At 40.0% G+C, this 14,407-nt stretch overlaps 1 protein-coding gene across 5 annotated transcripts in view; it reads right to left on the bottom strand.

The window, feature by feature from the left end:
- Positions 1-14,407, bottom strand: part of MECOM (MDS1 and EVI1 complex locus) — a gene marked incomplete at its 3' end in the record, with an annotated part of 343,754 nt that overhangs the window by 11,897 nt on the left and 317,450 nt on the right. For 2 of the 5 annotated variants that reach the window (XM_080622515.1, XM_080622516.1), the window contains exons 8-10: positions 9,891-11,253; positions 7,821-7,908; positions 4,925-4,951 (exon numbers count right to left, since the gene is read on the bottom strand). In XM_080622515.1, coding sequence (XP_080478641.1) covers positions 4,925-4,951; positions 7,821-7,908; positions 9,891-11,253 — 1,478 coding nt within the window. The remainder of the gene's footprint in view (positions 1-4,924; positions 4,952-7,820; positions 7,909-9,890; positions 11,254-14,407) is intronic. The other 3 variants (XM_080622517.1, XM_080622518.1, XM_080622519.1) reach the window with 2 other exon arrangements.

The raw sequence follows: 14,407 nt of genomic DNA, 5'->3' as shown, positions 1-14,407 counted from the left end.
AAACCAGGTATGAAATCAGCATCTAATTTTAAATCCCTTATTCAGAGGAAACACAAGCACTTCCAATTATTTTAAAGTATTACTTGCTTTCCAAAAACATGTTTCTCACTGTAGGAATAACTACTGTTGTTTTTTTTAAGACTGATCTATGTAGTTACCTGGTATGATTTATATTTTTCAAGAAATTCACCGGCAACAACGGGAAGTGCTTGGCATGAAGCCTGTGCTGATACAAGTAGATACCACCCCACCATTACTATCTGCTGGAGATAGGGTCACAAGAACCAAAAACTGGGGCATTTTCTTATAAGTCCTAAGTGTGCTGCTGGTGCTCAGGGCCTTTGGGATGCAATTCCCTATTGCAAATCGGGCACCTGGGCTGCATGGGCTTGTTACAGCCCACAAAATCCTGCCAGCCCAGACCACAGGTTCTTTCTATGCAGGTAGACAGCCCCTGCTCATCAGTCTACCTGCAAAATATTAACTGAGTAATGTGAAATCTGGGGTTCATCGCACTGAGGACTAACTTTAGCACCAAAACCAAGCAGGAATTATAAACCTGTGACACACATTTTTGGGAAGCTTATACCCTGGTTTCAAGTAGTGGCCTCAGAGGATGTGCAGGAGGGCAGGCAAGGGACAAACCTTCACTCCAGTGTCTTCTGTCACGCAGCAGCAATGAGAGGTGCAAGAGCCTTAATTGGGGCTTGGATCTCGATTACGGTGTTGAATGGCCATCGGTGGCTGCTGCTCCATTCATCTGGTGAAACCCTTTTTGAATCCATTTATATTTTTGTCAAGGAGAGTTTGTCAATTTAATTAGGTGCATATGAAAAGACACCGGCTTTTGTTTCTTCTAAGCCATTTGCCTGATAATTCAGCTGGGAGCCCCTCATTTTGTTTTTTGGTATTGTTGAAAGTAATGAATAACCATTTCTGCTCACCATTCATGGTCTCTTAGAGCTGGGACACAGCTCCCTTGGGCATTCCTTTTCCAAGAAAAAAAAAAAAATAAAAAAAAAATTCAAAATGTGCTCAGTCTCTTTTTGTATGGAATCTGTTCCCTATCTCTGATCATCCTTCTTGCACTTTTCTGTCTTTTCTAATTCTACTTTCTCCTTTTTGAGAGGGTCTTTAGCTGTATTCAAGACCTGAAGGCAGTATAACATAATAATGTTTTTCAATTCATTTCTGCTAAGTACTCAGTTGTTATTTTTCATAAAACTATCAACTTGAACATTTTTTTCTTGAATGACATGAGTGTTAAGAGTCACATTTTCCCCTTGGTATTACTAACATCGAGTTTTACTGCTGTTTTAATCCCTAGTGACTCAGCTTTCTATGAATCTTCTGCAAAACTTTCAGAGTTAGCTTTGGATTTAGCTATTCTCAATAAAATACTCTTCTCAAACTCTACTCTTTGCCTATTCACCCTTCTTCCTATGTCATTTACAGACATATGCCAGTGTTTAGAGCCCAGTGACATTACCACAAGGTGGACTCACTGATAATTTTCAATGATGGTAAATATCACAAATTTATTCTTAGCTTTTTTTCTCCAAGATTGTTGTTGTGTTGTGGTTTTTTTTTTTTGGACAGGGTTAATAATTATTATTATTATAATTATATAATAATTATTATGTATAATTATAAGATTACTTCCCCTTTTCATCAATGAAACTCCCTCTTTCAGCTGAAACACAACCAAAGCTGCTCTTATTCTTTCAAAACACCATTATTGCTGATGGTAAAGCAAGTCTTGCCTCCATAGGAACTGCATTGACCATAGAGATGCTGTGAATCAGCAATCCACCAAACTTCTGGAGCAAGCTGTTAGGGATAGCATCTGTACCGAGAAGTTAGGCGGGTGCTTATTTCTCCAGGGATGGTCCTGGGGACCACCATGGAGGCAGGTGTGTGGCTGAAGCTGCTGGGCTTTCAGGAGGGGTCTGCACCCTAGCTGAGTGCCCAAGGGCTGTGGCGATCCTTGAACAGAGCTGGGGAGGAAGGCACTGCATGACCTCGAGGATGGGATTATTATAATTGCCATCTCCATGAAAGCTCTCTGAGGAGTCAGGAGAGTGAGAAGATCCTATTACATGCTTTACATACAGCTATTGCCTTATGGACAAGTCATGTCTGCTCCTAATCTGAGATCAGTGAATGACAGTATTTTATATAGAACAGCAACTTTTGATTTACATATATAAGAGTTGTTGATTCTATCTGTGTCCAGATGTCTGGAAAAGGAAGCAGCTTTCCCCCACCTCCCTCCAGCTCCCTGAGAGGCTATTAACCTCCTACTGACGCAAACTAATATGCAGTCGCAATTCCCCAGCTTCGACTCAAAAATGCAGACATTACCATAATCGGCTAAAACAAGTATTTATAAACATTTCAACGGGCAAGATATCATCAGAAGGGGCCCTGAAAATTTGTCTTAAAATTTATTAACCAACAGAAGAAAAAGTGGCATAAATAAAGCAAAAGTTTGTTGTTGCTGGTTTTTAAGAATAACCTGATGATATGAAATAATCTAGCAGACAATGTCATGAATTACATGACCTCATGTTTTACGAACGCAACTGCTTCATTGCTATTATCGCAAAACCAACTGACTTTATGGCCATAACTCACGGGAAAAAAAAAACCTGCTCAAATATTTGCTTTCTATTTTTACTAGTGTTATTTAAAGAAATCTTGAAAACCCAGCCCCTAAAGCTCAGGATTTCTTCCTCACCAGTGCAAGTTATAATGCTTTCTTGAAGAACTGTGACTTGCGAATTTGTTTTCTGAAACTGTGTGTATTTGCATGTCCAGCCATGGAACTTGGCTGAGCTATATTCACATTCAAGAGACCTATCGCATGTGGTTGAACTTTATGAAGCGGTGTAGAGAAACTCCTGCTGATCTGCAGTATGGTTCCAGAACAACTCTACTTGCATTCATGTAGTTGGTGGGGATTTAGCTGACCTAACAGAATGGACTGTGCCCTAAAATAAGCCCAGTAAAATACCTTTGTTAATGCACTCACCAAATTTCTTTTAATTTATTTGTAAAATTATTTTAATTATCTACAATGATTCTCCATAAAGCTATTGCAAATAAAGTATGACTGTAATTATGGGACCACGTTATAGCAACCTTTTTCATGATGGGACCAGAAGGAGATGAAAGAGTTTACAGACTAAATAAATCATGATCTATTCAAGAGAGGGTATTGCCATTGATTTGCACTATAGGGTTCCTGCCAAACAATTAAAAACAATCTGAAATAATCTTGAAATATATGGCACATGCAACTGCCATATTGAGATAGAAAGGCTTGCATGACATGTTCAAATCTTTCAAGATGAAGATTTATCCATGAATCAGCATCCTGCTCTAGGCACTTTATATTTTAAATACCATTTCTGCTGCAGCTGCTCAAAGCACTAGCACAGCCAGGAGACATACATTCGCAAAAAAAGCAGGATGATGGAAATTTGAGGACCAAGCCAATGTCAAAGAAAGCAGACAGAAGAAAAAGACTGCACTGGAGTTTTCAACTTGCCAAATATGCCCAAACATAGCCACTTTTCTGGGGATTCGGGGTGCCTCAGCCAAATCACAAATCCTACCATGGTACTTTCGTGTGCTACACTTGATTCCCTCTGCTGCAAAGAAAATGTTTGAGATTGACATTTTGTGCTCTCTAAGTCTGGTATCTAACCCTCCCTCCTACCTGTTGAGGTCATTCAGCATCTATGGTGCTTGCAGGAGTCCTTTGGTGCTTGCCTAGCTCCTTTTATCTCAGGATTCTAGCGCATCTGATGCAGCTGCATAAACCGTTGCCTTACAGGAAGAAAATGTAATTAAAAGCCATGTGTGCACAAAGCAAAGGTCCATCACTGCTTTTGGATGGCACACAGATGACAGTAGGAAGGGCTAAGTGCCAATATGCAGGGGCAGCACCTTTGAGAACTCCTGCACTAGCCCCATAGAGACACACGTGGGAAGGAGTACATGAGGATCTCAGATCTCATTTTGAGAAATTCTGGCTTTGTCTTGTGAAATTAGTCCACGTTGCACTGCAAGTGGTGAGTGAGAGTGAGTCAGGACCTGAGCCGCAGCCGGCTGGCTCCAGCTCTCCCCTCTGAAGCCTGAAGGTTGGGAAGAATCTGGGACAAGTATCTATGGGTTCAGTGCTGCAGCTGAGGAGCCAGCAATGCAAAAGCAAAACACGGTGTTATTTGAGTTGCATCTGCAAAAGCAGTTGCTGTGGATCTTTTTTTTCATGAACAATTCAAAAGTATTAAAAATAACGCTTTGTAAAAATAGAAGAGGAGGCTCAAATTTATCCAATAATACTTTTTTAGTACAATTCCTGTTTGCATAAGGGTGATGATGTAAGTATACACACAGGACAAATCTGACCCAAAACCATGTAAAATAAATGGGGTCAGTTAAGCTCAAAACTTCAGTGCTATTAAAGTGACTCCCACTGAAGTCGATGCGAGATAGAAATGTGAAGTCCTCTGAGGCCATGTATTTTAATGTCTCAAACAAAGATTAAATGTTTATAACTACTGCAATCTATAGAGACTTCAGCCTGAAAATTTCACTGCAATCTCTGAAGGAAACAGAGATTTCCAAATTGTTCCAAAGGCCTGGAACAATTTCAGTTAAATATAAACAAAGACTGCATTTTGAAACCCTCACTCAGGTAAAGCTCCCATTGCCTTCACCAAATAAAACCAGCAGGAGTAGGTAGGTAAAAATAAAGCCAATTTGACATAAGAGGATATTTATCTGCTACAGCTACAACACTGTAGGAAAGTGTGGCATGCTCCATAATTGAGTGGTAAGTTATCTTTCATATTTTATTTTTCTTATGCAATTTATTTCACAATGATTAAATCAAAAATATAAGCCATTAACTTACCCAAATTCTTTGATCAGGCAATTGGAACTGGGAGCAAAATTGAAACAAAAACAACACATTATTCCTGCATTGGAACCCTCATTGCAATCAATCTACTAATTAAGATTTTATTTAAAGATACTAATAAAAATGTTAGTCTGAATGATTTCTTATATCGGCGTATTCTCTCCCTAAAAGTGTAATCCTTGCAATGGTAAATTATTGTGAATCAACATTAAATGATCTTATTTTCATAACTTTCAGGCCACTGCCACTGGGAGGAACTTTGCCAAAGCAGGGACAGGGTGAGGACTGGAGGGTTTATGTCATTAATCTCTACTTCAGAAAACTATTTTAAAGATTTATCTGTTAGCTGTCATATTATCCCGTTAAAAAAAGAAAAAACAAAAAAACCAACAACCTTGCTTCAGCAGATGGCAAGTTTCAGAAATAAATTTAAACACAGAAACTCGAGCTTGTAGGACACAAACAATAATTTTGCTCATATTTTACAGTTTAATCCTGCCAGCAGAAAATGAAAACCTGTAGTACACTCCACACCTGTACTTTTACAGGGGTGAACAGGACTATAAAAGAAAAACAGCTTTTCTGCAAGCTGTTCCCCAGTCCTCTATAAATACCAAGCCAAATTCTGCCTTTCCAAACAAGAGATTCCTTTCTATTAAAGTCTGAAAGAAAGAAGATTTTGGCATTACCTTTTTGACAGGATGTGATGGTGGTTTAGTTTTCTTTTACAATGTATTAAGAGCACATATTACACTCATGACCTTTGTATCCATGCTTCTTACACCAAGTCAAAAACATCTCTAGCAGCTAGGTAGGTGATAAAATGAAAGCCAGTCTTTATCATAGAATTTTTTTTTTCTATTGCACAATGAGGAATGTGGAGAAATGGGTTCAGCCATGTGGGCGCACAACCAGATCTCCCTCCTGCCAGAGGGTGCTGGCTCTGCCCCACCTCAGCTGGCACTGCAGGAGGGAGGTGGCATCTGTCACCTCCTGCTCACACTGAAGAACTTGATGACCAAGCTGGGACCTTCTGCAGGCACCAACAATAGATTTCACCAACTCTGAAATAAACATGAAGGGAGAAATCCCAGCATCCTGTTTGCTAATGGTAAAATGCCCGATGTCTCCATTTCACCTGCTCACTTACAGTATCCTTGCCTAACTCCTATTAACCCTCTTCCAGTTCCCTGTGTCACTCAGTCATACAATGCTACACAGAAGAGTACCCAGCTGTTTCCCCACTCACCATTCATCTCGTAAGGGTGCATTTTACCCAAGCAGCCTCCATCCCACCCACCAACCAACGACTTGAGACAAAATCTTCAGAGCCCCCTGAATCCAGCTTCACTAAACAACAATCGGTTTACACCTCCTGAAAAGCTAGCTATCACAAAGCAAAATAATACTATTTCTTCCATGAATACACTACCTAAAATGCCTTCATTTTAATAATTTGCTATTAATTTGCAGCCCCTTCACTGTTCTAACAGAATCACTCACCAGAAGAGGAACCAGCCTGGTTTTACACCAGGGAACACAAGGAGGATGTAGCCCCTGTCTGTGTATTTGTGCATTAGTACTATCTGCTACGAAATGGGAATTTTTACTTGCTGCTTTGCAACTTGGGCAAATAGGGTAATTCAGCAAGAGGTGCTGAGCTGCTGTTAAATCTTGTACCTAAATTCTACCAATTTTAGTACTTACTCGATCTGTCACTTTCTTCAGGCATTGGAACTGTAATGGGGTGGTTTTCTGCAGTCTCTACTAATGCAATAGCATTATGTTTGTGCCTCTTGCAACTATATATGCCATCACCTATTCTTCCCAGTTCCTCAGAAGTCCCATGTTTCAGAATCTATTCCATACAGTGCATAACAACTGTTGACTTCATTAAAAAATAAAAAAAAAAAAAGGCAAGTGATGGTAGATTATTGGAATGGTTTGTTCAGGAATTCAGAGGAAGCTGAACCAGAGACATCAGGTCCTGAGTGTGTGCTTAAAATGCAACGTATATATGGGGTGTTCTTGTTAGGATGAACAGCCTATACTCAGAAAGAGGTTTAAATCTGCAAATATAATTTTATTGTAGGCATAACATTTAACCCAAATTTTTAGCGACATCTCCTTGAGCAAGGAAGAGGAAGCCAAAACAAGGGTTTGGTGCTGTTGAAGAAAAGCAATGTATAGTTTACATGCAAGTCCTCTTTTTGTATTATAAACACGTTACATTGCAGTTGTTACACCATTTTAGGGACAAAATGTTTGGTTTTCAGCAAATAAGCAGCAGGATTATGACCTATGAACAAGACAGCAGCCCGCTCAAATAGCATGTCTTCAGATGCAGAAGAGCACGAATCCTATGGAGAAATTGCATATACTATCGCCCACAATGGCTACCAAAAAAAAAAAAAAAAGATGAAGCATTTGCATTATGAGAATTAAAAGCACTGGGTAGAAGTTTTTATATCTTTTCTGGGATTCTTAAATATTGACCACTAGGATTTTCAGCTTTGTTGGCCCAACTTTGAATCTACATTGCCTCCTTGTAGTCAATAGACTCCACCACAACAGGCCAGAGCATGGGAGAGTGCTGAAGAAGACACAGGTAGCTTCAAGTGTTGGTAGCTACACTATGGCTTTGGAGGAACACAGTTCTAAACCATACATGTAGTTGGAATCTGGCTTCCTCTATAATCAAAACATGTTGTTTCATCTGCAAAACATCAAGAAGCTCAGAACAATGCTTACGCTTTTCCACCACAATGGTACAGCAAAAGCTATGTGTTTTAGGAAATCCAAAAATGACTAAGACTGCATTCATTTCTCAGCACCTGCTTTGAAGCATCAACAGGATTGTTTACAACATCTGAATTCCCAAAATACTTACTTGTGGATGAAACAAGAATCCCGGGGAAGGTCTCAAGTATTTCTCTTTCAAAGCTTCCAGTGGATCCGTTAACTTTCTTTTTTCTACTCTGTAATTGTTAAAATTAAATTTGCATGTGATGAATCAGTCTCAGATATTAATAATCATACAGCTACTCATGTTTAAAATAGTCAATTATACATCAAATGTTTTTTTTTTCTCAGAGATAATGGTAAAAGATAAGGAAGTATAGTCAACTCTTGATTCCCGCATACAGCTCATTACCTCAGATGGGGGCTGTGAATTGCCATTAAAGGGAGATTATACCATTTACAGAGGAAATAATCCCATTTCAAAAGACTTTAATAATTATAACAGGAACCAGTGACTAACTACTGAGCACTTTTATAAAGAAATAAGGCAACTCAGAGGAGAGGAATTCAAGGTAACAGGGACCTTCGAGCAATAGGCCCCTTCTTGTCTGTCTATGCAAGACATCACAGTCACCATCCTGGAAACGTCTCCTTGTGCACGGCTGTGCACAAGCAGGGAGAGAAAGGCAGGCTTGTAGGAACACACTGAATACGATATGTCAGGAACAAAGACTGTGATCAACTCATGTGGGCATTTAGGCAGTGAAACACAGAGCAGATAATTCAGAAGCAGTGTGGAAATTTGAGGTTTTTGCTTTTTCTGTTACTGATGTGTATGGTTTAAGGGACAGATCCTGTTGTCCATACATAGATGTAACTCACAGCTAAGAAAAAAGCCTTGGTAACAATTTGCCTTGTGTTACTGCCAGAATTTGTACAGATTTCATTAGTTTGTAATGCAGGACCATAAAACACGGATCATTATTTCCACTGCTTCAGGCATTTAAAATGAATATTATGCAAAGAAAACCTATGGTCTACTACAGATATCAATCTAGCATGAATGAAACCATCTCAGTAAATAGCATCATATCCTGTTTCTTCATAATGCATACCTGTTGTCTTATGTGAAAGCTTTCCTCAAAAACTTTGCCCACAGCACTTCTTTTTCAGATAATGTAATAAATAAACATCATTTACATGGCCGCAATTTTTTATAACAATTTTTAACAATAGGCTGTAAAATCAGTCATTTATATTACAGACAAATATTTTTATGGCTAATATTTCTCTAAACTAATTTAGATGAATGACTTTGGCTGGTTACAGATATGTGAGCAGAATGGCGAAGGGCAAAGAGTAGCTGACGTACACAGGATGCAGGTGAAATCCACATCCCAGTAGGACCATCTCAGCACTACTGGGAAACACTAAGAGGTCAGGATTTTACCAATATTTTTTAAAGCCTCAGCTCACTAACAGTGTCTGCTTGTGTACCCTTTGAAGTGAACGACGAGGCTCCCATTGATTTCATAAAGTGGATCAGATTAACTAGCCCATTGGTTACGCTTTGTACACACAAGGATGCTGTATCTCCAATTATATTCACAACATGCCTGGAGAAATCAACCCATTGTTGAAATAATGGTAAAAAAGGGCAGAAATCACTCTCATTTCCACACTTTTTATACATCCTAGGATAAATCTGTTTCTTTGCTGTACTCCTATTTAATTCAGGAAGAACTAGAAAGGTGCACAACCAGCACCCTGGCGAGATGCACTGCAATTTCCATGGGAAGGCAGAGGGCAGCCAAGGCAAGTGGGCAGCATTGTGGAAGAAAAGGAATTTGGGACAAACCAGTGATGTCAAATACACAATAAACATTCAAATATTCAACACTGATGCTAATTAGTTTATGGGTAAGGGAATACATTCAGCTTCTGCATGTCAAGCTAATGACTCACGGCAACAAGGCCAGTCATGAAGACTTGCTAAATGCAGCATTACCAAACCCAGGGTTTGCTCTGAACAGCTCAGATCTGAGGTGGGTGCACAGGTCAGCAGGCAGCCTGGGCCACCCCATTTCCTGGTGGCAGGATGACGCCTCCAGGGACAGCGGAAGGCGAACAGGGTCATTCCGCATCCATGGGCAGGCGGCCATGGCAGACCTAGCTGCCTGTACCAAAGGATGCTGAAATGCAGCAGGTAGTGCATTACCTGTAAATGGGATCCATAAAGAATGGGGTCGGCCTGGCATGCTGCAAGGAGGACTCTGAAGCTTTCCTTTGCTCAAGGTTGCCTCCTTTCTTTTCTCCAAAGATGTGGTTTTTCCGAGGCTCAGCTTGTTTTGTGCTACTGGCTCGACTTCTGCTGCCCATGCTGAGATCTAGAGGCTGGTCCTGGCTTGCCACAGAGGGGGCTGTTGGCTTTGAGGGTATAGGAGTAAGTGGCTTCTCTTCCTTACGCTTTATGGTGAGATCAAAGGGAGACTCAGAGCTTCCCTTTGGGATCTTCTTTATTTCACTGGGTGATTGGGGCTCCACTTTCAAGGGTAACGGTCTCAAGTCTCTATCAGGAAATGGATACATTGATTGAGAGAATGCTGGAAAAAATGGGAGGGGAAACATGGAAGGGTAAGGTAAGGCTCCAACTTTTTTGTCTTGCAGCCCCACAAGTCCTGTTGAACCAAAGTACTTTTCAGCAATAGAAGCAATAGCCTTTATAGAATCATTCACCGCTCCTGACACCGCAGTCTGCTCCTCTAAGGATGGTGAAAAAATGGAATGATTGCTGTGGTCTTTCTTATTATTTATTGAAGCCAGGCTCTGCAGAGAGCTTACTTTGTCTTTGAACATTTTACCATTTTCTTTAAATTTCTCTTTCTCACTTTCAATGTCACTTTCCAGATCAGAGCCCGAGGTGGTTTCCAGGTCACTGCCACTGGGGGTACTGACATCGTCAAGGTCAAGGTCACTACTCTCTGACTGGTCACTGAGTTTCTCATGTGGCCTCTCTTCAGAGGACCTCTCTGGTTGAAGCTCCACTGGCTTATTCTCCCCTACTGATGGTTGCTTATTTAGTGCCTTCAAAATATCCTGCGTAGCTGGCAGTATCTGAGGATTTGTCATGAGGGGACTTTGACTTTTGTTTGTCTGATCTGCGCTTGGTAGTCCTTTAACAGGAGAACTAGTAGGCAGCAAAGGTGGCCTGTGGTACAAGCCTGAAGGAAACAGACCAGGGAAGCTAAAAGAAAATCCAGGAGCTGTTGGAAAGGTAAGACCAGCAGGATGCCTATTGGCTCCAAAATAGTCAGCAAGACCCGGATTTGCATGATTCATATTAACCATGGAAGTTTTATCCATAGCTGGGGTTCCAGGAAGTGAAATGCCTTGGCCAAAAAATCCTCCTGCTGCAAAATGGTTCTTGCCCTCACAAAATCTCCTGTGTTTATTTAAGGAAGACGTAGTGCTGAACATTTGTCCACAGTCTTTGCACTTGATTTGGGTTCTGCAATCAGCATGCATGCGCTTATGACGACAAAGGTTTGAAAACTGAGTATAGGATTTATGGCAGACCTCACCTGTATGTAAACAACAACAACAACACATCTCAGGCTTTATGGTAATTACCCCCACTCTCAAAATTTTGCAAACAACACCATTTTTTTACCCACCAAATGTCAATTAGGAAGCCGGGGTGCATAAATGCACAAAAAGCTACTGTACCCTTCCAAGGCAAGGCATCCAAGCAGACAAATGTCTAAAGACAGCACCAAAACCCACTCCAACAAACCAGAAAAGGTACGAAATCACTAAAAGACAAAGTTTCCTTATTTGGTCTTTGTATTGCACAGTGGAACATATTTGGTAACATTATTCCATACTGCATTAGCATCCAGAGCCACTCCACGACCCGTGTCTCAGTGCTGTAACACTGTATGAACCCACAGTGCTCTTGCATCAGCAAGCAATTGTGTTTTCAAATGACATCCATTTAGATCACTATTACCATGTGGAAAGTTAGTCATTAAAATAAATAATTGGAGGACCAGACAGGAGATATATGGACAGAGCTGACTCACAGAGCATTCAGTCTGCAAGATCATAAAGATACAAAAGAAGTGAAGGAGGAGACAACCAGACACTTTGAAGTGCATAACCTTATTAACAAACAGTATTTTTTTTCACTTACAATTAAGAATTTAATCTCATGAAAGTCCAGGCTAGAATAACTCACATGCCCAAGGCACTTCTATTCGTAGAATTCATACAGTCCCTACAGGTTCCTGGGGTGCTGTAACTCTAAATTCCACATTTTAATAATTTCACTAGTCTTAATGTTGCTTATTTGTCTTTTGCACATGAAAAAAAAAACAAAACTCTATTTCGACAACAATTAATTTAAGAATGCAGCTGCATTTTTTGCATGTGTGATGCTCAAAACAGCTCAATGGATTTCCTTTCAGACTCCTCTGGGATGAGAATAGCTTCAGCCTCACAAAAGCAGCACTTGGAGAAAGCCTGAAACCACACATAGGAGAAGATCTACCTCAAGCTCATGTGCCTGATCTAACCTGCAACACTTGGAAGATCAGAGCATAGCTTCCAGCAACCATTTTTAGTAGCAGGATGCAGAAAGTTGTCCCTGTGGTGATAAGCGAGACGCTATGAAGAGTGAATCATGTCGCCGAAACAAATGAGATTTTACAGGTCCCTAACTTTCTGGCTGATAAAGACCTTAAGAAGCAAATCGGGGCAACAACCACATTATGGGTCCGTAAGTTAAAATGTGGCTTGGAAGAGGATAATGCTCAGCTCCCCAGTGCTCCCTATTGGCATTCTTGGAATGAGAAGGGGCATTAGGCAAGTCCCAAGGCTGCGCTATTACTTGTCTCTTCACTACACTAAAATTTGTCTATACCTCTGCCCTACCTTCCTTCTAACAGTTTAAAAACAAAGCAACAGCATTATTGGCAAGCTGTGTTATCCCTCTGCAATAAATCTTTCCTTTTTTTTGGGTTTTTTTTTTTTTCAGCCAGGAAAAAGCATGTGGCCACTTTATTTTTATTTAATTTGTGTTATATCATAAGCTCTCATCTTTCACACATCAAAGCCACTCAACAATACACATTGTGTATTCTGAGGCCTTTTCAACAATCATTTTCATGATTCGAGACAGACTGACATAATTTACAATGGCTCTATTTTAAGCCTGCAAAGGAAACTAAATTGAATGTATCCCATCCTGCACTTTTGGTTCCCATGAACTGCAATCACGTCCTCTAGCTTCCACTCACACCAGGGCCCACACTAACCTTCCTGCTCCTCTAAATCTCTGCCCTTGAGAAACTTGACCACTTGTTGTCATCTCTTAACTGTTTACCTCTTCAGCAGGCTGCTTCATATCTCAGCAACAATGCTCCTATTGTTTGAGGCCTGATCCTGCCTGATCTACCCATTTTCCCTGTTCACGTCCCTTTGACATCCCTGGGACAATTCATGGGGTAAAGAGTGCAGAATTGGGCCCAAACACAGGAAATTTGCAATGCGGTAATTCAGGAAGAATGTTTGTTGCTGTACATCAGTTACTGTTCCTGCTGGAAATCTTCATTCACAAGGAAAGACAATAAAGAAAAAAGATAAAAATAAAATTAAAAAGAAAGAAAACAGAGGGAATATAAAGAAAAAATAAAGATATGAAGGAAAAGAAAAAAAAGAATAAAGAGAAAAAAGGAAGAGGAAGAGGAAGAGGAAGAGGAGAGGAGAGGAGAGGAGAGGAGAGGAGAGGAGAGGAGAGAAGAGAAGAGAAGAGAAGAGAAGAGAAGAGAAGAGAAGAGAAGAGAAGAGAAGAGAAGAGAAGAGAAGAGAAGAGAAGAGAAAGAAGAGAAGAGAAGAAGAGAAGAGAAGGAAGAGAGAAGAGAAGAGAGAAGATAGGATTATTCTAGTTCCTTGTAAATGCTTGATTTTCTCTGGATAAGTACTTCCTGTTTCCTTTCTTTTTTTTTTTTGAAAATGTTTTATTTGCCTATTTAACACAGAACTATTTTTTTTTAATTTAATATAAAACTATTTGTCATTTGTTGTAGTTTTTTTGCTATCTTCTCCTATTTTTAGCCCAATTGTAGGTGTAAGGTTTCTGCTCCTACAAATGAGAGTCACCTCCATACTTCACAGTACAGAATCAGGCCCCTTACCTTCACTGTTGAGGTCTTACACAAAAATCACCCCTGCTCCCATCAGGTTGATCACAGAAACCAAAATCAAAGTGACTCAGAGTGACATACCCATATGTTTGCACAAGCTTCATCGTGAACATTATGGGTCAACTCCTTTCTTTGTGTAAAGCAGGATAACTCTATCAATAAACACTGATAGAGTTATGCCTAACATATAAGCAGCAGAGCATCAACCATACATGCTTTTCAAGAAAAAGAAAATCTCCAATACATGCATTTACAAGGCAAGGCTAATACAGAATTCAAAACAAACCATGTTATGTTAGCTTTTGATCTTCTAACAGGTTGTGTGAGAGCCTATTTCTTATCCACATGAATGTATTAAATATAACATTTCACTCAATTAGGTTAGAGTGGCAAGCAGGTGAAAAGGGGTGTAATGCCACAGATTTGGTCTTCCTAAAGTTTGGAAAGTTCTCCTTTAAAAAGCATTGGTACCTTATTAAATTATTATTCTCCATTAACATGCTCAAAGATCAACAGAACCAAGAAATATTCT

Source organism: Psittacula echo (assembly GCF_963264785.1).
Source record: "Psittacula echo genome assembly, chromosome: 7".
Lineage (NCBI taxonomy): Eukaryota > Metazoa > Chordata > Aves > Psittaciformes > Psittacidae > Psittacula > Psittacula echo.
Note: the sequence above shows the minus strand (reverse complement) of the source record. Positions and strands in the feature narration are given on the sequence as shown.